The sequence below is a fragment of the Engystomops pustulosus genome, chromosome 4 (genome assembly GCF_040894005.1).
Source record: "Engystomops pustulosus chromosome 4, aEngPut4.maternal, whole genome shotgun sequence".
Lineage (NCBI taxonomy): Eukaryota > Metazoa > Chordata > Amphibia > Anura > Leptodactylidae > Engystomops > Engystomops pustulosus.
This window is the reverse complement of record NC_092414.1, coordinates 95,604,190-95,630,921: the sequence shown is the minus strand read 5'-3', so window position 1 is coordinate 95,630,921 and position 26,732 is coordinate 95,604,190. Positions and strand designations below refer to the sequence as shown.

The 26,732-nt window shown below is 39.8% G+C and overlaps 1 protein-coding gene across 6 annotated transcripts in view; it reads left to right on the top strand.

The window, feature by feature from the left end:
* The window catches only part of USP15 (ubiquitin specific peptidase 15), a 53,734-nt gene that overhangs the window by 12,536 nt on the left and 14,466 nt on the right, over window positions 1-26,732 (top strand). Inside the window, exons 3-11 of one of the 6 annotated variants that reach the window (XM_072146806.1) lie at window positions 1,728-1,870; window positions 5,230-5,356; window positions 8,189-8,334; window positions 10,945-11,003; window positions 13,484-13,570; window positions 22,120-22,264; window positions 23,552-23,725; window positions 24,324-24,482; window positions 26,170-26,394. In XM_072146806.1, coding sequence (XP_072002907.1) covers window positions 1,728-1,870; window positions 5,230-5,356; window positions 8,189-8,334; window positions 10,945-11,003; window positions 13,484-13,570; window positions 22,120-22,264; window positions 23,552-23,725; window positions 24,324-24,482; window positions 26,170-26,394 — 1,265 coding nt within the window. Of the gene's footprint in view, window positions 1-1,727; window positions 1,871-2,281; window positions 2,402-5,229; window positions 5,357-8,188; window positions 8,335-10,944; window positions 11,004-13,483; window positions 13,571-22,119; window positions 22,265-23,551; window positions 23,726-24,323; window positions 24,483-26,169; window positions 26,395-26,732 lie in introns of those variants that run through there. The other 5 variants (XM_072146807.1, XM_072146810.1, XM_072146808.1 and 2 more) reach the window with 5 other exon arrangements.

Below are 26,732 nucleotides of genomic sequence, written 5' to 3'. Positions count from 1 at the left end.
TCCTGCCAGAGGGAGTACACACCAGTATGTCAGTGTGCTTGTTTTACAATCTGTGTGGTAGATTTCCTTTAACATTTACAGAAGTTTCATGGTCTAACATACATTACATGAACAAAAGTATTTGGACTCCTCCACAAATCCATGAGCATGAATGCTGTCTTCTGGGCTACAAATTTTGATGACCTACCATAAGCATCGGTTCTCTATTTCCTACTTGCTAATACACAGAGACTAGATCAAGACACGTAGCTCCCACATATACCAATGGGAACTGATCTGCTGTAACCGGGTCTGACCACTACACAAAGCAGAGCAGTCTCCTGTTCAAATCTTTGTCAGCTGCGTAGAACAGCTGCCGTGTGAGGGTCCTTTGTTGTTGTAACCCCACAAATCTGATTTTGAGGATATGTTATCCTTTTTGTCCAGAAAACCCTGTTAATATGGTGTTGGTCCCAACCTTTTCAGTAAAAACGGCCTTCACTATTGTAGAAGCTATTTACCACAATTTGGAGTCCATCTGTGGGGATTTATCCAGAAGGTTGTCTGGGAGGTCAGGCACTAATGTTGGGTAAGAGGGTCTAGTTTGACATTTCTTTAAAATGTTTTCCATTACAAAGGTGTTCCATAGAGTAGAGGTCACGCAGGCAGTCAAGTTCTTTCGCATCAAACTCAACCAACCATGCCTTTAGTGACCTTGCTTTTCATTCACGCTGGAACAGAAAAAGGCCTTCCCCAAACTGTTGGAAGGAAATGGTTATCCAAATTGTTGCTGCAGTTCGGCCGGCAGACTGGGTCTCCTTGCCTCGTATTTCACCATGGTGCCGGACTTCGGCTGTGTCCGTGGGATACGACCTGCACACAAGCCTTTCCATGGGCCGAACACATTCGTCTGCAACTGGCCTGCGTTTGCTGTAAATCCCATCGCTAAATGATGGTGCCTACATTAAGTGCCAAGAAGAATAAAAACTAATCTACAATCACAAAATCAAATCAAATTATAAATTCAAACTGTAAAATGATAAGATTTCCACTTACTTGATCCAAGGGGTCTTGGCCTACCCCTGAAAATCAACCCCATAGGATTAACCCTCCTTCACTAAACTTTACAGTGCTTCAGGTAGATGGCATAGATGGAGAAGCATGATGACAGACTCTAGAAGAGGTCTCCACTGAACAGTGATGGCATTGTGCTTTATACCACTCTATCCAATGATTGCCAATTTAAGGCTTGGCTTTGGAAAATCACACCATGAAGCTCCCATGGCGCAGTTAATATGCCCAATGTTACTGCCAGAGGAAGTTTGGAAGCCTCGGCAATACCCACTCTGTGAGGTCTGAGTCTCCTCTCTACTTTTCTGTAATGCCATTCACGTTGTTTATAGAAAAACTAGGATAGAAGAAATGTAATGAGTGGGTTTGATGCATTGTCGGCTTACTGGTCCGAAAGAACTTTGGAAAAAGCTGTTCTATTACAAATATCTGTCAAGGGAGACTGCATGGTAAGGGGCTGGAAATTACACAGAGGCAATAGCACGCAATGAAATACCTAAATTTAGTGATGGAGAACTTGTGGCCAATACATTTGTCTACATGCTTAATAACGTGACTTTCTATGTGAGCATTTCATATGCCATAATTGTATGTAATAGACTTGCTATATCCGTGATTGTTACACTTTACATATACTTCCTTACTGGTTTTGGTTTCTCATGTTTAAATACTGACAGTCTCTTTCACAGATACTGACACACAGTCTCTCAAGGAGCATCTTATTGATGAACTTGATTACATTCTGTTGCCTACCGAAGGCTGGAACAAGCTTGTTAGCTGGTACACAGTCATGGAGAACCAGGAACCCATAGCTCGCAAGGTACAGTATCCCATTCATGCTTATAGTTTACATAACATTACACTGAAATTTATTAAGTCCCAAAAATTTTAGGAACACGGTTTGACACAACTGGTTAACTGTGCTATGACTTGTGAAGAGGGGTATGACATACACTAGCCATATAAATTAGATGTGTATGGATCAACCCATTCATTTCAACAGGTTCGACAGACCACCTGATGTGTAAGGGGACCTGCTGACGCTTCCCAGGTCACAGAATTTTATTGATTTTATTGATTCTTTATATCTTTCAGTTTCTCATATTCTGTATGTTATGAGGGTCATTTTAAAACTGCTTTCCTCACACAACTGAAGGAGCACAATCTGAAAGTGATTATACTTGTAAAACCTCCAAAGAAAGATGATTGAGCTCTGTCTAACTGTCTATGCAATCTTATTTACTCCTCGCCGTGCGACATACCGGACGGCAACGGCTACGGACAGACTGATCAGGCCTGAGGCTGCTCACCTGTAGCTGTTACCTGTCAAGTGTGTCCTGAATTCACCGCAGTGAGTAACTAAGATTGTGGGGTTTTTTTTTCTTCTTTGAATAATTTATTTTAAGACCCTAGATCTTTTTACTCTCTTAACAATAAGATGCGTATAGCCATGGCTTTCCCCATCTCCAATACAGTACTCATAGACTGCTGGGCCAAACTGAATGTTAGGGCCACAATTTACACAACTAGCATGTTGAGATTCACAGCACTGGCTCGATAAGAAGTTTTACAGTCCTAGTGCTGCAGTTTGCCCAAGGGACAGGGAGTCCTTCCATCATATTTTTACATCTTGGGATCGGACCAACATATGGGTTTGTTCCTACAATATGCAGCCAGCCTTAGGACATAACCTCTTCAGAGTTACTTTTTATTGATTCAAAAACTGTTACTAATGTGTGTTGTTCATGTTCTAAGCATGAAACAATGTTTTTATTTTTTTATTTTTTTACTTGTATGTTCACAGCAGCTGAATATGGCTACAGTCCAATAAAACAGTAGTGGTGTGGAGCGCTTTATTGTTATTATTTACTATTGTTTGCCATTGATTTCGTAGTGGCACATTCTGCAATTATTGCAGCAATGTCTTATCTTGCTTTTGCCCTCTCTTGGCAGTGCCCTCCTTCTTTGGATGGCTGCCGTTAGAGAGACGGGGCCAAGATTCCATTATGCATCTGCCCTGCTTCTGGTCGTGATCTGGTACAGATACATTTGTACATTAAGGCTAATGAAGCCCACCAAAGAATACAGTGTACTAATAGTCACATGCCTTTATGTATGAACGTTCCTCATCTTCTCTTCACCACCCACACCAGCAGTGATAGATACATAGTAGACAACATAAATATATCTAGATGAATGTCTTTTTGAGCCTTATGGTCCAATAGTGTGGACCATTTCATATATATTATGATGCTTCTAAATAAGTAATAGTATGATGACAGTTCTGCATAGTATAATGACAGCTCTGCTTTAAGAAGATATATAGCACATAAATTATGCATATAGACATTGTAAACACAATTTGAATAACAAAGAGATACTGATAACTCGCAGTTGACCTACATGACACTAGACTTACTTACTTTGAAGATGTAGCTTAGTTACTGTAATGGAGAAAATGGCCACAGACAAAACAAGTGGAGTAACTTTTCGGGGCACAGAAATCGCCCATACTTTGTCCGAGGCACCCTTTGCATTACAAATGCTTATTATCTTAGAAAATTTACATAGAGCCATTCATTTATTACAGGAAGAATAAGGATACTGTGCAAATGTGTGTTAATTCAGTCTTCTGTTTGTGTTGGTATTGGATAGAGTTAGGGTGAATAGTAACTACTACAAGGAAACACAGATAGTAGTGGATAGATGCATGTGGGATGTACAGTAACAGTACAATATACTGCAAGGATACTCGGGTGGTATTGTATAGCTTCATCTAGCATCTACAGTACAATACGGGCTATATATTGCCATATGTCCGGCCCAGCAGCACGTCTGGCTATGTAGGGGAGATGGGTGAGGAGCGGTCGCCCGTCTACCTCTCCAGCCGAACGTATACTATGTCCCGGTCCCCTGTGAAAGCAGCCTTAGAGATATTTCTGTAATGGTAGAATGGTTACAAACCATTTGTTTAAAAAAATATGTGACATCAAAGTGTTGAATCCAAGTTACTACTTTTCTTTGCTGATGTTCCTTATGTTTGAGCGGGGCTTTTTCAGTGTGCACTGAACTATGTTTAACATTATCATAAGAACCAATGGAGTCAGTTATTTGGTTGAAACTTTGTTGACCTCTGCGTTTATCTTTGACAAATTTTGTTAATCTACTGCTCTATTTTATTTGGTAAATGATGTATTTTAAAACCAAAACCCAATGGACCATAGTATGATGGCAAATGCACTTTATAGGAAATCCATCGCATTGTAAATGCAGTGATGTTAGAGAGCTGTTATGATTTGGCTTTTTGGGAAAAGATTCATTTTCCTATTGAAATACCTGTATCATTGCAGGCTCTGATTGTCTGCTTATGGCAGCACGGTGGCTCAGTGGTTAGCACTACAGCCTTGCGGTGTTGGGGTCCTGGGTTCAATTCCCATCCAGGTAAACAACTGCAAAGAGTTTGTATGTTCTCCACGTGTTTGCATGGGTTCCCTCCGGTTTCCTCCCACACTACAAAACATACTTGTAGGTTGATTACATTGTGAGCCCATTGGGGACAGGGACTGGTTTGGCAAGCTCTGTGTAGCGCTGCGTAATGTGTTCGCAATATAAATTAAGAATTATTATTAGAGTACAGTACTGGACTATTGTAACATTACATCCGAGCTGGAGTTCATCCTACTTAGTGATTGGCTGCTATTTGTCTTAGCGCAGGAAATGGCTGCCAGTCACTAGTACAAATGTCAAAAGAAAAAGTCGTAAAACCAATCTGGCCTGGTCCTGACACTGTCCTGGTCTCCACTGGTCTTTACTTCCCAGTGACTCAATACATACAGGAAATGTTCGGAAACGCCTGCGTAGCCAAACACGGATAGCGGCGGGAGACTGGTGCCGCCATTGCTTGGCTGAGCAGGCATGTGAGGAGAGAAACCAAAAAGTAGACACCAGCAGAGACCCAGGCAGCATCCAAACCGGATCAGCAAAAGGATTGGGGCGGCTGAGTTTATTGTGTAAGTCCCTCATCTGTGCGTAGTTTTCATTCTATATTAACCTAGCTGAAAACAACTATAACCTATGAGACTTTTATTTTCCCTTTAGTGCTTCTCAACTTGCAGTTGCTACAACTTTTGTTTGTTTTGTTTCCCCATTCTGTCATTTGCTGTGGCTTTACATTTCCAGGTTGTTGAACAGGGTATGTTTGTAAAGCACTGCAAAGTCGAAGTTTACCTAACAGAATTAAAACTGTGCGAGAATGGCAATATGAACAATGTGGTAACAAGAAGATTTAGTAAAGCTGACACAATAGGTATGGCATATTTTATTGCATGTTTTGCCTGACTGTAATGGATAGTTTGTTTTATACTTTTTAATCCGTACCCCTTGGCTCTCCAGTGGTTGCAAAACTTTAACTCTCCTCAAGTCTTGGCTACTGAGGCTGGATTCACACAGCCGTTGCCCACCGTATCGTAGCACGGCGGGCATACGGCAGCGCGTGGGGAGAGGAGGAGGTGAGCGCTGCTCACACCCGCCCCTCTCCATAGGAATATATGGCGCACGGCACTGAATGCCGTGAAAAGAAAGGACATGTCCTATTGTTTCACGGGGTCCGGTTTTGCACCGTACCGCTCCCTTAGGACGCCGTGAGTCCATTGCTGTCTATGGGGGCGTATATACGTCCCCCATACGGCAGTGTGAGTGTAGCCTGAGAGTTGTAATTTCCAGATACTAGATATAGTGTATATATAACACTGATATAGTGCATTATAAGGGACCTTTTGACATAATAGGTTACTATGTGGCCAACTCTTCATCCACAGTGGCCACAAGTGATTTGGTAACCCCTATTATTTACACAGGTCTCAAACGTAGAGCATGTTCCTGTAGATTTGACACTTATGTCCAGGAAAGGAATAACAAAAACACAGCAATTATTGGCATTTTCATTAACTAAGCCTTATGAAGGTCTGATTTTTTTATTTATTATTTTTTTTTTTTTTTGCAGAATGCAATGTATTTTTTTATAGCAAATTTTTGGGGCACGTTTAATGTATAAATTTTTTGGGAAGGAATAAAAAAAAGTAAAAAATGTAATAGATCTTATTCATACAAAGGGGTTATCCAGAGAATATGCAATAGAAGCAGTGTATTCACTGATACATTTTGACCCCATTGCATTTCCATTTAAATGTAATGGTGCACTGACTCTTGGTTGTAAGAGCTTCCGCTCCTGTGTATCCTACATCTTGTGACTGTGGACTGGATTCCAACTGTAGAGCCACGGAGATCCAGCCTCCAGTCACTGCATACACAATTTGAAAGCTTTCAGTAACTAGGGGGCAGAATTTTCTCTGGACAACTGCTTGAATCTAACCATGCTCACATGATCAAATAACACACTCACTCTAGAGAAGGGAAATTAAGTGCAAATGCAACCCTTGGGGGTCCTAGGAACGGGCACAGTTATTTGCAATCTGGAGAAACTGGGAAAAAGAAAACCTCCTAAGCTGTTGACAGAATTCAGCGTTGAACACTCTATTTTTTCTTTTTTTTTTTCTGGATCACCCCCTTAATTCTATTTTTTTTATTCTGTTGGGATTACTACTGATAAAATATATAATATATGTATTATTTTGTGACTACATTTTCTAAGTAATTGTGCAGCTGCATACTGAGACAAATAGTGTTCTGTCAGTATAGGGCTCGCTTTATGGGGTAGACACAACTGTATTCCTGTTTCACATCAGGGTTATAAAGGAAAGCACTTATTTTTCTTTTTTTTTTTTATGACATTCACCATGCAAGATAAATACCGGTAATATAGATAACATTTTAGATGCTGATGTAATACAGAATTTATTGATCAGTTACTTTGTAAAAAAAAAAAAAAAAAAGCCTGCGATAGGGGGCTAGGAAGGAGACCAAAGCACCCCAAAAATATAGCGAAAATGCAACACAGACAGAACAAAGTGCAGCCGTCATGTAATACAGTAGATGCAGATGATATATAATCAGTATATAATTCAGGACTCTCACCTGGATTAAAATGACACAAAAGCTTTAAAAAATGTGGGATTGCGGCAGCTGATCCTCAGTAACCACATTCTGCTAGGGATCATGATCCCGGAACGGTGTAACCCGAAGAGGATAACGGAGCAGCGCTTTAAGAATCACTCAGAGGTTCAACTTCGGATGTGAATGTTTATTGGATAATAAAAGTAGCCACGTGTTTCAGCTCCGGACCAGTGCTTTCATCAGGCTGATGAAAGCTCCAGTCCGGAGCTGAAAGTGTCGCTACTTCTATCATCCAATAAAACATTCGTATCCAATGTTGGAACTCTGAGTGAGTCTTAAAGGAAACCTACCACTTGATCCCAGCCGAAATGACCTCCTCACACCACCACCTTCACTTACGTCACCTGGCAATTCCACGCACCTCCGATATTTAATCATACACTCCCCATCTTTGTTGTGTTCCTCCTCCTTGGACCGAGAACCGGTGATGTCACTCGGCTCTTGGCACTTCTTGCACATGCGCAGTCACTGAATCTTGCGCAGCCGGCCGCGACACAGTGCAGCTGTGCGAGATTCACTGCCTGCACATACGCAAGAAGTGCCAAGGGCCAAGTGATGTCAACGGCTCTCGGTCCAAGGAGGAGGAACACAACGAAGATGGGGCGTGCATAATTTAATATCGGAGGTACACGGAATTGCCAGGACCGACGTAAGTGAAGCGCCAAAGCCACATTTCTATAGATAATAGAATACTTTTTTTTTGCCTAAACTATAGTTTTTTGGCTCTAAACAAAATATGTACTGTGGTCAGTGGTAAAGAGCCCAGAGGGTGGTGTGAGGAGGTCATTTCGGCCGGGGTCAAGTGGTAGGTTTCCTTTAAAGCGCCGCTCTGTTATCCTTTTTTTTCTTACAAATGTGAACAGCGAGAAGTCTTTAAACTAGAGACCTTGAAGGTCTACAGATTTTCATTTTAAGTTTGTAGTTGGAAAGAAATGTTGTACACTTTTTCAGTGCAGCAAGCTTAGATATTGTAGAATAATTCATGCAGACCATTCTAGCTAATAATTGGATAATCTTAAGAATTATTTTGGAGCTAATATTTGATTCCATATTTTATTGAATTTAGATATGATTGAGAAGGAGATGAGAAAAATCTTCAATATTCCGGATGAAAAAGAGACCAGACTGTGGAACAAATATATGAGCAATACATTTGAACCTCTAAATAAACCTGAAAGCACTATACAGGATGCTGGCTTGTATCAAGGACAGGTAAGATCCTGACATGTATTTTTGATAGTGGGTACAGAAAGTATTCAGACCCATTTAAAATTTTTCACTCTGCACCCAATCTTGATAATAAACAGTATTTTTGCTAATTGATTAAACAAGAAAAACTGAAATATCACATGGTCATAAGTAGTCAGATCCTTTGCTGTAACAGTCATATTTAGCACACATACTGTCTATTTCCTTTTGATCCTCTTTGAGATGGTTCTACTCATTGAGTGCAGTGCAGCTGTTTTTAATTAAACTGATTGGACTTGATTAGGAAAGGCACACTCCTGTCTATATAAGACCTCACAGTGTATGTCAGAGCACACAAGGATCTATGGTCTAAGAAACTGCCCAAGGATAATACAGATATACAATTGATTTAGGCATCGATCTGGCCAATGTTACAAAAGATTTTAAGAAAAAAAGGCTTCCAAAATTATTCAAATGTACCTGAGAGGCTCAAGGCTCCATTAACATCTATGTAGCCCAGAGCCCCTCAGGCTTAATTTGCTTAATTTTTAAAGCCTTTTTTATAAAAAGAAAACATGGGTGAAAAAGAGAAGAGCAGATGCTGCCAGAGTGGGCCATAACAGTATGTTAATGTGCTTGGTTTACAATCCTTGATCCTGGTGGGAAATGTCCTTTAAAGGGCACCCGAAGATTATCTGGTAGGCGGAGTAACGTGGCTACTGGGGCTTGGAGTAGCCGCGACTAGTAGCCTAATGTCCGGCTACTCCACGCCCCAGTAGCCGCATAAAAGAATTTGCATATATATGTAATAAAGTTTTGTAAAAGACACCCGGGACGTGAGGATTAGCCCAAAAAAGGGCTATCCTCACGTCCCATCCATCCACCTACCACCCCTTCTACCTTTATAGGTAGAATCGGGGTGGTAGGTTCCCTTTAAATCGAAGAAGTTTGGGACAACCACAACTCTTCCTCAACCTGGCAGTCCAGCCAAACTAAGCAGTTGTAGGAGAAGAGCCTTAGTCAGAGAGATGAAGAACCCCAAGATCATTGTGCTTGAGCTCCAGAGATGAAATAGGGAGATTGTCAACTATCGCTGCAGCCCTACACCAGTCATGGCTTTATGGCAGGGGTTGCAAAAAAAAGGGGATCCCCAAATCCAGGTGTGAAAACCTTGTTGCATCATACCCAACAAGACTCATGGCTGTACTAGCTCAAAAGGTGCTTCTACTCAGTACGGAGCAAAAGTTCTGAGTACAGTACTTATGACCAAGTGATATTTCAGTTTTTCATGTTTACTAAATTAACAAAAATATTTTTCTGTTAAGATGTTGTGCACATTGAGTGTACATTAATGAGCAAAAAAAAGAGTGCTCTTGCCCACTGGCTGCAATGAAACAAAGAGTGAAAAATGTAAAGGTGTCTGAATACTTTCTGTATCCACTGTAAAAGAAACTAATATGTTGCCAATAAAAGAGAAAGAAATTGTTAGCATCTTAGGCTTTGTTTACATGTGAGTTTGTCAGTTTCACTATAGCGTATGGAGTGGTATATGATATGATGGGATATACCACTGGGTTCCTCTCACCTATACACAGGAACTAGTCTTGTACACTTAAGAAAGGGGTTGTTACCCTGAAATGAGTTGTGATTTTGAGATGTTATTTAAATTTAATATATCATATCCCTGTGCTGTCTGTGAATTCTGGTGTACACTCAAAGCAATAAAAAAAAAAATCCTTCCTTGCAAATTTTGGGGTATGGGAGGTGAACGTAAAACAATCCAATCAGCTCCATATGGAGAACATGGCACACACCGGATTTTGATTTTTTCAAATGAAATACAAGAGTAATTTTTTACAGATCATAAATATTTAACACAACGTTTTGGTCATCTCGACCTTTGGCCTCACCATGTCTCCGCATGACATGCTCCTTATGTCAGATCCTACTTGACAAAGGTCGAGATGACTGAAACGTCATATTAAATATTTATGATCTGTGAAAAATTACTCTTGTATTGCATACATTATGGTGAAGGCTTTGCTATGTGATATAATCACTGGAATAAAAATCATTTGAGAAAATCAAAATCCGGTGTTTGCCATGTGCCGGTGTGGACGTGGATTGAGAATCCTACATTGAGCACCAGCCCTCTATCAAGTGTGCGGTCACTATAGTTTGACGAATCCAATCAGCTTTCCAGTTTTTTTATTTTGTTTTTTTTTTCTTCTGAAACGGAGAATGTAACAGAAACCCCTAGCTCCCCTCTAGTTATTTGAGGCTTATTAGTGTGGACAATTGTACGATAAACCACAACTTCTTTCCCTGGGGACCAAAGAGAGGAAGGGGGGGGGGGGGAGTTTGGATCTGAGATAGTAGACCACCACAAAATTTGATCCATAAACACAGTTTAAACTCACCCTCAGGCCTTTTTTCACAGGAATATATGAAAACAGCCGTATGCTGTCCATACTATCCTGTTTTCATACTGGTAGCCACATTTTGCAGCATTTACTGTCCCCAGTAAGATCTGTGTTACATGTACATTTACCAGTCTTGGTGCTTCTAGGGCAATTCAGTTATTTTCAAGGGATAACTGTACTTGCTTTTAAGATTGCTCTATTTTTTGCACAGATGCTGGTGATCGAACAAAGAAACCAAGACGGTCAATGGCCAAGAGGTTCAACGCCGAAGTAGGTTATTTTATCTTGTGTTTTTTATAAATGTGTGTATGTATGTATGTGCAGTAAGCATAAAATAAGTCATGTTAAATTTTTAGGCATCTACTAAAATTAATATTATTAATAGGCTACAATAAACCGCTCTTAAAGAAAAGGTATTTGCAATTAAGATTTATTGTTAATCCTGGTTCTTATGACAATCCAACATTTTTAAAATCCAATAGACAGAGACCAAAAAAATTATAAATGATAAAATATGCAGTTCCGACTTGCATACATATTCAGCTTAAGAACAATAATAGGGAAGAATATTTTTACTGTGTGGCTTTCAACAGATTACATTGACCTTAATATCACATGACAACTAGTACTCAAGGTTTGAAGGTTATTTCCAATGATATTTACCATTTTGTTCACGTTTAGTATACTATGTGCAAATAAAAATATAGTAGCCTGCAATGATAAATGTACAGTATTCAAGTATGCCAAAGGCAAAAAGTATTCTTAATGTGATGTAAGGTGGAGCTTTGTCTATGGCATTTAGGAGTCTGGACCAGAGGTTGCTTTAGTGCAAGCATCAATGATGCCACTGGGATACCCTTAGCAGTACGGTGAGCTGCATGCAGAGAAGATGCAGTGTGTAACTTCTCTACATGTGTGTGTTTACAGATCTCAGTTATGTGTGATCTGTATGCAAGAACAGCAGGGGACATGTGAAAATTACAAAAGCATAAAATATAGATCTAAATCTGCAAGTTCACACAGCAACCATCTGAGGTCAACAGCATCAGCCATAGCTTGATCTGTGTGGGGGAGGGGGCATCTGCGATTGTCAATTCTCGTGGCGTCATTGGGGAGCGTCGATCCATTGGCATTGTCATTTCTGAAGATTTGTTATCATGTGCTGGTGGCAACAAATTATGTGCAAAAATGCTGTATACTGTGTTATACTGTAGGATGACTATATAGGGTAGGATAGACTAGACCCCCTAGAGTTAAAATAAAGGGTGTCTAAAAATTGTTAAAAATCATAAACATGCTAGTATCTTCGCATCCCAAAAGGATCGATCTATCAATATATAAAAACGGTTATTCCGACGGTGAACCCTGTAACGAAAATGGTTGCCAAATGTCTTAAACACCACATTTTCTACATTTTGTTAAGAAATTTAAATGAAAAAAATGTAAATAAAAAGCAATCAAAGGGTTGTACAGTCCCAAAATGTGTATACATGTAAACAACATCATGTCAAGCAAAAACACCATACACTGCTCTATAGCCAAAGTATGCAAAAAACATCAGAATATAAAAGGGATCCTATGTGATGTTACCCTAGATGTTATGAGTATAAAAGAACTGCAGTGGACACATAAACATTACAAAAACACAATTTAATTTAAAAAAGTCAAAAACCTAAAGTGTTCTCACACACACCCTATAGAAAATAGAAACTCATGAATGTAGACATTAAACTTAGACTATTTTCTCTGTATCCACCTAGAAACATTCAATGTCGTAGGCCTGACATTTTGGTGCATGGAGTGACGTCTATCTTGGAATAAATGATTCTGATAAATTTATATTTCCACTTATAAGATTGTAGAGGCAAACGTAAGACCATTGAAGTGTTGCCGTCCTGTATTGCTTTATCGTTACTTCTACACCTACCCTGCATTGTGTATCTTTTATTGTCTTGATGATTTTTTTTACAATAATTATATGTTACATAATTTCTTTAATAAACTATTTTTTATGAGTTTTCTGTAGACTTTATGAAGTGTTAGAACATTTTTTACTTTAAAACATTCACAACCATTCATTCTTTTGTATGTGTGGGCATTTTTGGTTTTTATGTACATTGTAGATGAATTAGGCAGTTCAGATTTTTCTTTGAAATGAGTCAAATAAAAAATCTCCTTCGGGCTTCATTGACAGCAAGGTTTTTTTGTACATTGTAAGAATACTTAGGGCAGATTTTCACTCATACAGTGAGATAATTCCTCTTGTTGCACCCCTACCTCCTGAAAGTGGGAGGAGTGAACATTGGCAGCAACCGGTGATTGGTTACTGACAATGTTCAAGGTGTTTCCCTAGTGATGTCACTGTCCTTGTATGAACTGTGAGATCTCTGGGGACCTCACTGAGCAAACTCTTGGAGGAGACCAGGGATGGCTGTAATACTTTGAATCCGTCCCCCATTGTCTTCAATGGCCTCCGCTGAGTGTATACATTATAAGACGTAGCGTGCTGCATTTTCCATCCTTTGTTATTCACAGTATATGATGTAAAATAGGATGCATCCATCTGCCAGTGTAATCTATGCATGCGCTCAGAGTATACACTGGGAGATTTCCTGGCATATGAGCTGAGTGTAACAAGACTGGACGCTTATCACCATTGTTGTTCACGATAGAAAAAAAATGGTGCACAGTTTTTGCTTCCTAATTCTGTCATAATTCATCATTGTGCCCACTGTCTTCATGTTTTGAAGGTCACCAGGTGCACCACATTTTACAGCAGTACCAAAGATTTCTCCTCCATCTCTAGCAAATAGTTATAGCAACTTCAACAACAGAAAGTAAGCACCATGTCCTGGAGTGTGGCTTTTAACCCATTGCTCTCCATTGAGTGGGTTTGATCTTGGCCTTCATATACAGTTATGACTTTTCCAATAGTTTACTGCATCTTTGGTCTTTTACAGTTCTTGCAAGGATTTTTGCTTCTCCATCCAAGGCCTTTATGTGTTCTGTCTCTTGGATGTCTGACTAATATCTGTTTATCTGCGTGCATATATTTTATGAAAAATGATCTTGAAATATAGTTTACAGTAAAGCTCTACTCCTCGTACCTCCTTGGTCATTCTTGGTTTTTCGCAAATCAAGTATGAGCATCCTGGAAGTAAAGCGAATCATTACTTGAAAGACTTCAAAAAGAGACCAGCAAGGAACCTGAAATAATAATAATTCACAAATTTCTTAATTTTGCTTGCAAATCTATATCAGTGCAGTATTTTAATATCAATATTTAAAGATGGTATCCACCAAATATTTTATATTGTTTGGGTTATGAAAAGTTATAAAAGTTTTCCAATATATTTACTGTATTGACTCCTGAATGACAGCAAGCAGAAATCTAGAGAAACCACAAGGAATTGATACAGAAAACCTATTAATATTAATAATTTCTTTATTCTATATAGCACACACAGATCATGCAGCGCTACACAGACTTTTGCCAATTCAGTACCCGTCCCTAATTGGGCTCACAATCTAATCAACCTACCAGTATGTTTTGGAGTGTGGGAGGAAAACGGAGGTCCCGGAAGAAACCCACGCAAACACAGAGAGAACATACAAACTCTTTGCAGATTGGAAAATTGTGCTTTAGGGAGGTCATTGCATGGCAATTAAATAATCATGTTACTTTTTTCTTTGCTTTATTTTATGTTTATTTTTCCTGGGAACCCAAGCCCCTAAACATGCTGCCTAGTGGTGCTTGTACACTCCAAAACGTTATCCTTAAACTTAAAACACAAAAGTTCCAGCAATAGCAGATAAATAACATATGAACAGTTCCCAGATACTTAGCGGTTTCATATTGCACTGGCACAAATAAAGTAAAGGTATGTGAAAGCACAAAGGGAGGGGGCACAAAAATGTACTATGCCATAATATTTGCTGACCATGACCAAAGATGGCAAGATGTAGAGCTTTACTCGTTTGTACTTGGAAAAACCTTCAAGATGAAAAGGAAATGTGCACGATTACTAACATGCCTGATATCTGAGGAATTCCTCTTCTCCAGGGAATGAAAATAGGGAAATTCCAATCTTATTTTCCGTCAGAATGAAGTGTAAAGTTGCACATTATAACATCATTCTGCATGTGGTGGAGCCATTTAATTCCTGTGTATTTTATAAAAATGGTGTGAACCCGCCTGTTTCCCCAGTCTGATGTGTGACGTTGTGCTGTGCTCTTTGAGTGCATGTTACAACTTGCATTTTTCACGCAGTATGTAAAGCTATACCAGAGGCTACAAGGTAATATTGGTTTATTTATACATGTACGTTTCTATTTTTGTAGCCCCAAGGTCTGCTACATTTTTGATATATTCAGTGTAATGTAATATGTATACATCTCTAATGTGTAGTCAGTATAGCAGCTATTTGGATAAGTACCGAGCATTCAGTCTTCACAGCTTCTCACCTTTTAATTCTGAGTTGTAGCAGTATGAGCTCTGCATAGTGGGATAGTTCCTGTAGCTCATAGCCATTGTCTGTTTTCTGCAGCAATGATGCACTGGAGTCATATAGTCCGCAGGAGCCAATGACTTGCAGCATTCATGCTCTGTACTCCTCACCATCACTATGTTGTGACAGATCATCACTTCAGATTTTCAGAAACCAAGCACTGTCAACAGTAGAGTAGCAATGGGTGTAAAAGGCAGAGACTTGCATATATTTTTTTTTTTTTTTTACTTTAACCTTTACCGTAAACATTTAAAACTGGAAAACTTTTTTGACATGCTCTTATGAAGTACTGTCAAATTTCTACATTTAATTAATTCCTTTATATAGCGCACACAGATTACACAGAGATTGCCAAATCGGTCCCTGTCCTCAATGCAGCTCACAGTCTAATAAACCTACCAGTATGTTTTGGAGTGTGGGAGGAAAGCCACGCACATTTGATACAGTCCAACCTGTAATCATACTGTTGTTGATCCAGAGGGAGACTAAAACACCTATGAAGCAGATGCCAGTACCCAATGTTAGGAGAATAATTATTTCAGGTTCTGGGTTCCATTTTGATCAGATTGCATAAACCCACTAACGTCTTCATGGTGACCTTGTACACTAGTGGTTGGAGCCACACATGGTGTCCACTGCCACCAAACAGCATTGGAAGGGAGCAAGACCCAGCAGCCCATCAGCGACAGGCCAAGGACCTGACAGCATGCGAACAGGTCATAAGTGCTCATCATTCCATATGGTCTTGGAAACTAATTAAGCAAGTTTGGATCTTGGTTCCTGCCGCTGTCGTGTATTCCATGTGATGCTTCACCCTCTACCATAGGGACCCACTTAATAAGATCACTGAGAAGGGATTAGTGAATTGTTATCCAATTAGCACAAAATGTATCTTGATTTATTAATTTAGCCAAGCAACATTAGATCATTGTTTAATGTGTGGATGCGCGGTCCAGATTTTTCTCTCCAAATGAAGCTGTTTTACTACTCTATAAGCTCATGAAAAATGAATAAAAAATTTTCAGTCCCCTTTTGATCTTATTTGGCGCACGTCGGGTGCATGGAGAGGGCTCACGGGATGATAGCCGGTAAGTATTTTGCTGCAGATTGCAGCAAACACTTACCGGTAACACCCACGATCAGTGCTAGCAAATGCATTTTTTTCACCATTTTTACTGGATTTCGATTGTTTTTCCTGCTTCCCAGTACACAACATGGAATATTAAATACCATCACTATGAATTGTTATTTGTTACATGAAAACAAGCCGTCACACAGCTCCTTACGTGTAAAATTAAAAAGTTATAGATTTTTGAAGGTGGGGAGTGATAAATGGAAATGGCCAGGTCGTTAAGAGGTTAAGCAATAGACCATTGCAAAATCCAGTGGCAGTATGCTCCGTTGTCTAACCTGATCTTTTTTTTAATACACATCATAGTTGAATATTTACATATCTTTGTATCTTTGCGGAGTCCTGCAGCTTTCTCTGTGCAGCCGCAGCAGTATGCACCTATGTATGGTTAGCCGTTGTGTTCTTACTTGCATTGTTTATGCATTTGGGTAAAATACAAAATGTAAATTTAAGCATCAAATCGCAATATCGGGTAAAATCGCCACCATGAAGACTCTTGGCAAAGAGCAGCAAGATGCATTAAAAGATAGAAAAATGAAATGCATTGTTGCTAAATGTAATATGAGCTGCTTCGTGTTAAATATTTTACAGAGATTAACATCTTCTGTATACAGTTTATTCACGCTCTACGCTCAACCTTTGTCAAGGTCATCAGTACATTTATAATATTATAATATATGTGTGTGCACCAGATATCGACCCCTTCAGTGATGACATTGACAAAGTCTGAAGATTTTTGCATTTCTTGGAAGCTGGAGACACAATTGCAACTGTGGTGGGAATGATTGAAATACACTGTTTTGCCAATTTCTTTTATTTGTTTTCACAGCTGTAAAGGTAACATGTCAGCAGAAATTTACCTAATAAACCACTACCAGAATGTCATCAAGAAGCTGAACACCTTCTAGATGATGTCTATTTCATGGCCCAGCGTATTGGCATCAGCCAGAAAATTAACTTTGAAGTGACATGTAATTTGGTTGCATAAAGTCATGGAGGCGGAGAGTTTAACACTGAAGTCAAGCTTTCCTCACCTCAGCATGCCCTATTCACTATAATTAATGGTCCTGCATCCAGACACATCACTAACCCCATCTTCTTCATTCTGAGGTGAGGAGAGCTCAATGCTGAGCTCTCTGCCTTTATTCAACCAATTTACATCTCACTTCAAGTTTATTTTCTGAATCATGCCATCACACTGGGTCACAAAAACTTGATGGGGCACATTTACTTACCCGTTCGAAGGAGTTCACCTTAAGTACATTGTCTGACGATAATGCACTCTGCCCCGATTCGCTAAGCTCGTGTGCCAGATTTCCTGCATGTGTGGCTTCCCCGCTCAGGTTCGACGGAGTTCTCCTTCTTCTTGAAAGCCGGTCGTGTGCTACACAATCCCCAGTTAAATACCTCTCACAGCTGCGTAAATCCCAAAAACGTTGGAATATCTAACGAAAGTGCGGAATCGGAACCTTAGTTAATAAGCCCCTATCTGTAAGGTGTTAATCTGCTTCACAACATACTGGTAATGGATAATTAGGACAATTTATGATGGCAGGCTCCCTTTAACTGCTTGGGTGGGTCAAATAGGTTTTGTTAAATCTTAAAACCTGAAATTTACCTGAAAAATGTTAACTCTTGAAAATAAACTTTGCCCTATTAACACCCTTTACATGTTCTCGTGATCTGTGGGGGTCTCAACACTGAGACCCCACAAATCAGCAAGTTAGGACCTATCCTGTGGATAGGGCTCCACTTGTTTCCTGGGAAAACCCCTATAAGGAGATGCCTCTGCTTCTCATTTCTAGCACTGGCCCTGTTGATTACCAATTTACAGGAGTTTTCCCACAAACAAAAGTGATGTGACACCCACAGATCACAAAAGCGAGTACCTCCATCGGACCATTTGTTGTTCTGTCAGAGTAATGGATCCATTGGCCATGCATGACCGTTCTGCTCCATTAATCTCTATGGAGCTGACGGAAATAGCCGAGTGCTGCGCTCACCGATCTCCGTCGGCTCCATAGAAATTAATGGATCAGAACGGTCATGCGCGGCGGACTGCTCCATTACTCTGATGGAGCGACGAGGGGTCCAATAGACGTACGTGGAACCCCATTGGACCCCTCGTTTTCATGATCTGTGGGGGTCTCATCACTGGATAGGGCCTAACTTGTGTTCGCGGGAAAAGCCTTTTAATCATATTTTCTCCTCTAGCATTTTTACTTTTACATACCAAACTTTTATCTGTCACAGTACAAAATATCTCTAACCTTATTCACAATCAGCCTTATGGATGCTGATGAAATTACTTTGACAGAACAATGCCTTTTAATCCCATGTCGATGCTATTTTATGGACATTTATTGTCCAGGATACAATTCATGGCGTAAGGGTGGCTTAGAATGAGCTTATTGACTACAAAGGGTACCCAAATTCTACTTCAGAGAGCCACAAACTGCACGCTGTACTTTATGCGCCTGATTCTTTCTGAAAGTCTGTTTAGAAGAGCACCCAAAGGATCGGTCTCATAACTGTATCTAACCGGTGCCCTAAGATAAGAGTCTCCTTAACAGAACTTTGTGCTAATAATAAAACTGCTGCCAGTGAACAAGGCATCATAAACGGGCTATTAGAAAGTCACATTATTGAACCTGTGCTCTGCCAGAACCTCTGTGACGCTCTGCCTAATGGGTCGTTTGTACTTTAATGGACAAAAGAAAAAATGCATTTTACTGCTACAGTAATGACAGTGAATTTGCATTTTTATTCCAGACTAACTGTGAATGCACAAGATCAGCATTTTCTCTGTATCTTGAAATTTCAAGTATGCGTATTTGTAATCTTTATTATCTGGGTTGGTTTCTATTAATATTTTTATATATCCCATATTAAAATTAATGTTATGTAAATTGTGAATGCATACAAAAATATCCAAGTACTGTCATGATACGTTGTTCTGTCCATCTCTACCGTTACTTGAAATTGTGCAAATCACTGGTGGTCTTCTTTTTAGATAAGACCAGTAATACACTACATTTGTTTTACCTAAAACTATAGAAAAAATGTCAAAGGGCGCGAAAGATCAAGTTATGAACCTCGCCACTAAACTGTTGTCTTGTTTTTATCCAGCTGGGTTTTTAATTTATTTGATCTATCACCACCAGTTGCCCGAATCTTAAGAGGGATTTGTCAGGGGTGTGTTCACTTAAATCTGCGTCAGTACTCTGGGCACCATGTGCGCTGCATGTGCGCCACATATCCAGAGTGTGCACTGAGACACGCGTGTTGCTGGTTTCATCCGCAGCAATACACGTTCCATAGGACTGAAGTGAGTAAACTCAAAGAAACTTTTCTACATGTGGGAAACCGATCGTGGTAAGATTAATAGATTTGGGACCCTAAACTGCAGCTGTATAAAGGAAAGTTGACATTTTATTGTTCTTTATGGAGGACCTTTCATCACCTCTTTGCATCCTCGTGAATAGCTGGATTTTTTTCTTTAATCCTCACGATTCCAGAACAATCAATGTCATTATATTTAGATCTCAACTGTCATATGGGAGGTCCTGGGTGGGAGAAAATAGCATTTTGCCACAGAGATGAAAATGGATCAATGGAGCAAAACTTATGAAGTGACACATAGAATAGGGGTTGGTGAATGTATTGAAAAGTCCTCTTTAACAACTTGAAAAGTTTCTACAAAATAATTTTTGTACCAGATAAGCAATAAGAGAATTATGTTTACTGAGATGTCCACCAGGGTTTACTCAGTCTGCAGTGAACAAGCACCTGTATGCAGAGTTGGTCACACAGGTGCCCTGTGTGGTTGGTTCGTCTGGTCGGTCGGTCGGTCAGTCAGTCATGGTTGGGCCCTGGCATCTGCCTTTGAGATTGACTTGGAACGCACAAGCACCGTACAAGCAAATTGTTGGTCGAAAAGCTATCAAAAAGTGAATAAAAAAAAAAAAATTATATTCCACAATATCCATTATATTTCTTTTTACAGTGTTTGCAGCATGTCATCTTATTATTTAGGAAATCCTATTTGAGATTTAGTGACTAATGGAGTAATATACACCATATTTAATTTTTTTTATAGAAATAAGGAAATAGGTTTGCATTCAAAAGGCGATACGAATTTACAGAGCCTCATAGGCATAGTCATTTGCAGGACTCTCTGGTCACTGAACTGGCTTCATGTATTTGAGTGGTCAGCCTGCCAATGGGGATCAGTGCTTAATACGCAGTGACAGGACAGGGCCACTAACACGTCACTTTAACATTTTAGAAGGAAATCTACTACAGAAAGCATGCACATTCTAGTTTATTTGTTACCAGGATCTTTCTAGTTCTGAGAAAAAGTTTGTGTAACTTCTATTATTGTTACATTGTTTGATAACATTAACTTGGAGTATGTCATTTCAATAGTGTTTGTAATATAAAGAATTGGCTGGAAATGTTCAATGTAGAATAGACTTTTCTGTCGCTGACATTTGGATAAAGATGAGTCTGGAAAGTCTCCTCGCTGGGGCATAGCAGTATAGATTACCTAAATGGAACACATTCTTCGTCCCTCATTGGTCTCCACTGTGTTCGGCTGGTGAACATTAGCTCATACTGTCCTTGTTGAAAAGCTATAAATAGTTCTTTTTTTTTTTCTCTTATTGGCTTTGAGATGCATCAGCAGCCTTGGGAATTTCACTGTATTGTCTGTAATTAAATAGCCAATGTTAAGTATTGCTTTGGAAGTGAAATGCTCAGTTGCTGCTGGTTATGTTTTAATATGAAATGTTTCAATGTGGATGTACTGTATATACTCGAGTATAAGCCGACCCGAGTATAAGCCGAGACCCCTAATTTTACCACAAAAAAAATGGGAAAACCTATTGACTCGAGTATAAGCCGAGGGTGTAGTATACAGCCAGCTAGCCCCCTGTAGTATACAGCCTGTCCCAAGTAGTATACAATCAGCCTGCCCCCATGAAGTATACAGCCTGCCCCCATGAAGTATACAGCCTGCCCCCATGAAGTATACAGCCTTCCCCCAAAAAGTATACAGCCTGCCCCCAAAAAGTATACAGCCTGCCCCAAAAAGTATACAGCCTGCCCTCAGAATAATAAAAAAATAAACTTAATACTCACCCTCCGACGATACTCACCTTTGATTTGAAGTGGCGGCTCCCGGTCCTCGGCGGCGGCTCCCGGTCCTCGGCGGCGGCTCCCGGTCCCGGGCGGCAGCTCCCGATCCATTGTGGCCGCTTCTCTCTTCGATCTTCACGTGCCGGCAGTCGCGTCCATGCGACTTGCCAGCGGGCGCACAGTGCGATGCGGCGGTGTCGCCGCTGATGACGTCATCAGTGGCGACACCGCTACATCATATTGTGCGCCCGCCGGCAAGTCGCATAGACGCGACTGCTGGCACGTGAAGATCGAAGAGAGAAGCCGCCACAGAGGATCGGGAGCTGCCGCCGAGGACCGGGAGCCGGAGGGTGAGTATTAATTTTTTTTTTTTTTTTATTAACTCATGTTTTTTTTTAATTAACTCGTGTATAAGCCGAGATTAGGTTTTTCAGCACATTTTTTGTGCTGAAAAACTCGGCTTATACACGAGTATATACGGTACCTATAGAAAATAGGGTTAGCTGTGAACCCACATTTTCCGAGTATATATATATTTGTTCTGTTTGTAGATTCCTGTAACTTAATAACATTTGCATTTAGCAGTGCATTATTTTTTTTCTTCCAGTGTGAAAAATTCAAACTATTGCCTGCCTTCATATGCTGCCTACAAGAACTATGAGTACTCTGAGCCAGGGAGACACAATGAGCAGCCAGGACTCTGTGGCCTAAGTAACCTGGGGAACACTTGTTTTATGAATTCTGCAATCCAGGTAAATATTCTTATTTGGATCCTATTGAGATGAGAAATACATTTATGCTTTGGAAAATGGCTATTGAGGAAGACCTGTCGCCAGAATTTTACCCTTCACACCAGTTATACCTTCTGGTAAAGAGTTAAAAGTTCTTCCCATAAAATTATCTGCCACTAAAGCACTGTTCATTAATTACAGCTATTTTTCTGATATGCAAATGAGTAGACAAGAGTAGGTTTCTGAATACAAGAGTCATGTTTTCTCCAAGCTGCCAGTGAACCACACCTCTTTTTTTGATTGATAGCTTAGTGTCTCTTCAAATCTCAACCTTAACAGATGCTGTCCACTTTATGTCCATACCAGAATGCTGTTCCTCTCACTGCATGGTGATTTTAGCAGTGTTGACTGTGTGAGAATCTGTGGGGGAGGGGGGGGAGGTAAGCTTATTGTGCCTGTTCTTGATAACAGTTTTCCTTTAACTTTGTGATTCCAATGGTATAGCCCAGTGATGGCAAACCTTTTAGATATCATGTGCCCAAAATGAGACCCAAAAACCGCTAGCTTTTCCCAAAGTGCCAACACGGCAATTTAGGCAGTAGCAAACGTATTGCTACCAGTATCTTTGAGCTCCAATCAGACCCTGTCCACACCTTCTCACTCTTTGGACAGGACAAAGCAGCACAGGATGGGTCACTTTAAAATAGCAGGGCACTACTTGGACTGCCTGAGACTGCAGGAAGATGCCATGTCTGGCAAACTCTGTGCTTGGGAGACAGCCCGTGTGCCCACAGAGATTCCTCCGAGTGCCATCTCTGGCACCAGTGCCATACGTTCGCCACCACTGGTATAGCCATGGTATAGCCATGGTATAGCCATCTAATAAAGGTTGAAGGACTGCAACTACACTATGAATAGACAGCAGTGATGTGCTCATGTGTTATTGTTCGTCAAAATCACAAGAAAGACTACCTTCTACGTTACTTGTTATTCATACATATGGGTCCGAAAGACTTGGGCTCCTTTCATACGACTGTATATGGCGGCCATATGCGATCTGTATGAATGGCACCTAGCATCCAACAGTCATAGGAGTGCATTGTGCACGGTACGGTGAGCACACACGTGTCATACCGTGCCGTTGCTGGAAAAAATATATATGTACGTATAAGAGTTGGGGTGAGGTGCGCTCACTTTCCCTGATGAAGGTATGCTACACACAGGCTTCGTATCTGTTTGTGTGGAAAGCAGCCTCAATGGGGTAAAATTGGGTGAATTTACATCATTATACCTTTTTATTTTCTCCAGTGTTTGAGCAATACTCCACCACTCACTGAGTACTTCCTTAATGATAAGTATCAAGATGAGTTGAACCTGGACAACCCATTAGGTATGAGAGGAGAGATCGCCAAGTCTTATGCAGAACTCATCAAGCAAATGTGGTCAGGGAAATACAGCTACGTGACTCCCAGAGCATTTAAGGTTTGCCTTTCCTACATTTCTGTATATAAATTAGTACCGGTATTTTATACTTGAGTTTTCTGTTTTCATTATTCTCTGTGCTACAAACTTTATTCCAGGTTGTTTAGTTGACACAATTTTCTCTATATCTGGGCCACACATAATATCACACAATCCATCCCCACTAGTGTATTTTATTGTTTACAGTAGACTCTAGTCTTCACATATTGTTTTAGGACTAAATAATATATATCATGTTCCCTGATGTCCTCATTATTGTATGTAGATAACTTATACTAACTCCAACTCTTTGCATACTTAAAAGTGCCACTATACCCATTGACATGCAATTTGTATTCCTGCTTTCGCTCTCAAAGTGAAATATTAGACTCTCAAGTGGGTGGTGCCAACCAAGGACAGCCCATCTGACAGTAAATGGTTTCAAAACCTAATGAACTAATTAGGTTGAAAGGAATAGGAGGAGTAAGGAAAATAACTGCAGTGGACCCTATTAATGGATGCTTAAAGACCGATGTGGTGGAAGGTCGATGTCCTGTATTTTCCATGTATTACTATGTAAAATGGTCTACGTGACAATAAATCGCCTTCTATCTTCCAGACTCAGGTAGGCCGATTTGCACCTCAGTTTTCTGGTTATCAGCAGCAAGATTGCCAAGAACTACTTGCTTTCTTACTAGATGGCTTACATGAAGATTTAAATAGAATTCGAAAGAAACCTTACATCCAACTCAAGGATGCAGATGGGAGGCCTGACAAGGTATAGGTGTTTTATAGATTCCACCACTATGTGTACTTTGTGTATGGTATGATATCATTGTATTCCGATAATAAGAACAGATAAACATAGTTCCTTTAATACATAATTTCTCGTTATAACACAGCACCATCGGTATAGACTGCAACTAGATTAAAAAAAAAGTTATTAACACAAATTCAATGGTTATTTTCAAGCCTGCTCACTTTTTAATGGTGTGCTATTGCCTGATACAAAACAAGGACAGCAAGCAGAAATATAGAAAACCGTGAGGTATTGATACAGAAAGTATATTGGAAAATTTTATAAATTTACAGTATTCAAACATTCTCATTTATTTGCTGAAATTGGATAATCCCTTTAATTTTTCAGAAACTCTGCCTATTTTGGACAGAACTGACCAACTTTGCTTTAATTGTCTTTGAAAATGCAGATAATCCAGATAAAAATGTATTGGGTGTCAGTGTCGGTCGCTGCAGGGAGCTGCTTTTAACCAAAAGCAGTGCTCCTATGGATGCTTCAGTCACTATGCAAAACTGCAAAGTAACAAAATAAAACATTATCAAGGATTGCTGCCCCCCAGGATATATTTTAGGAATTTTGGGGGATTGTATTATTTAACAAAAACATATAACTATCTAAAAAAAAAAATACAAATAAAGGAAAGCAAGGCAACATATACACTGCTCATTCCAACCATAATGGGGTTCTCCAGTGTCATACAAGTTAGCCCCTATCCAACGGATATGGTCTCACTTGCTGATCGGTGGGGGTCTCTATAGCCCTGACGGAGATAGCCAAGCCATGTTCTTGGAAATCTCCATAACCAGGTCATAACGGGGTACAATATGTCCCTGTTCTCCTCATCCGCGGGGGTCCCATCACTGAGACCCCCACCAGTCAGCAAGTTAGGCCCTATCCTGTGGATAGGGGATAACTTGTAATTCACTGGAAAACCCCTTCATCTGTTGCCCTAGCATAGTCTATATAGCATGCTGTCTATAAATAATATTTGGTGTCAAAACGGCTAAAACGCTTGTTTGAATGGGGTGTTACCATCTTATTCAAACTAAAGTTGTGGAAATAACTTTTTGCCTCTATAGGCGTACCAATAGCACTCTCCCTGTAACTCCAGACCATATATTTCCACCTCTGCAATGAGGCTAAGATAGTAATAAGACTTTAGTTATCAGTTCTGAGCATTCAGAGTAGACAGTGGCCCTGGAGATCTGTGTAACCATACTTGTGTGTGGTGTTAATAGCAGCGCTCTGGTCAATAAGATCTCTTCCCTGAACACAGCACAGCTCCTTCACTCCCTGCTATGTGGCCAGTGAAGAGATCCCACAGACCAAGGCCAACTACAATCCTAGGATATGCATTTTTCACAGTTGTGCTCAAAGGTTTGGTCACACAGATCACTGTCTGCAGCTTTGTAAGGTAAAAAATGCTGTACACTTTATTTTTATGTCCATTTGCAAGTTTATAGAATAAGAGTACTGCAACATAGGAAAATCGACTTAAAAGAAATCTACCATTTGTGTTTATTTATTGTGACCCAAACATACCTTGAGAATGCTGTAGCTACACTGATGCAGAAACACATCTTGTTTAATCCCTGTGTATATGTAGAAAGCATATGATTAGTACACAACTGTATAAACCCTTACACTACATATTATTGCATTACAGGTAGTTGCTGAAGAGGCCTGGGAGAACCATATAAAAAGAAATGACTCCATTATTGTTGATATTTTTCATGGTTTATTTAAATCCACTTTAGTTTGTCCTGAATGTGCTAAAATTTCTGTGACATTTGATCCTTTTTGTTACTTAACACTTCCACTGCCAATGAAAAAAGAACGCACACTGGAAGTTTATCTTGTTAGAATGGACCCTCTTGCCAAACCTATGCAGGTAAGAAATACGAGGACCATCCACACACTCTCAAGAGGATGTGATTTTTCTATCTATCTATCTATCTATCTATCTTTCTTTCCTTTTTTTTTTAATCTCTATTTTTCAGAAATTTCTTTTAATTTTACATTAAGTTTTTTTCTTTTCATCTCTGTACGCATAAAAATCTGAATATTTATTGATGCTAAATATAAGTTTTTCCTTTAACCTAAGCATGCTGTATCTAAGGCTGAATTCATAATTATTTAACTCCTTAATGTCTTGGACATTTTGCACTTTTTTTTTTTTTTTTCAAATCAATAAATTTGGAACACTTTAACATGTCCAGGTGATTTTGA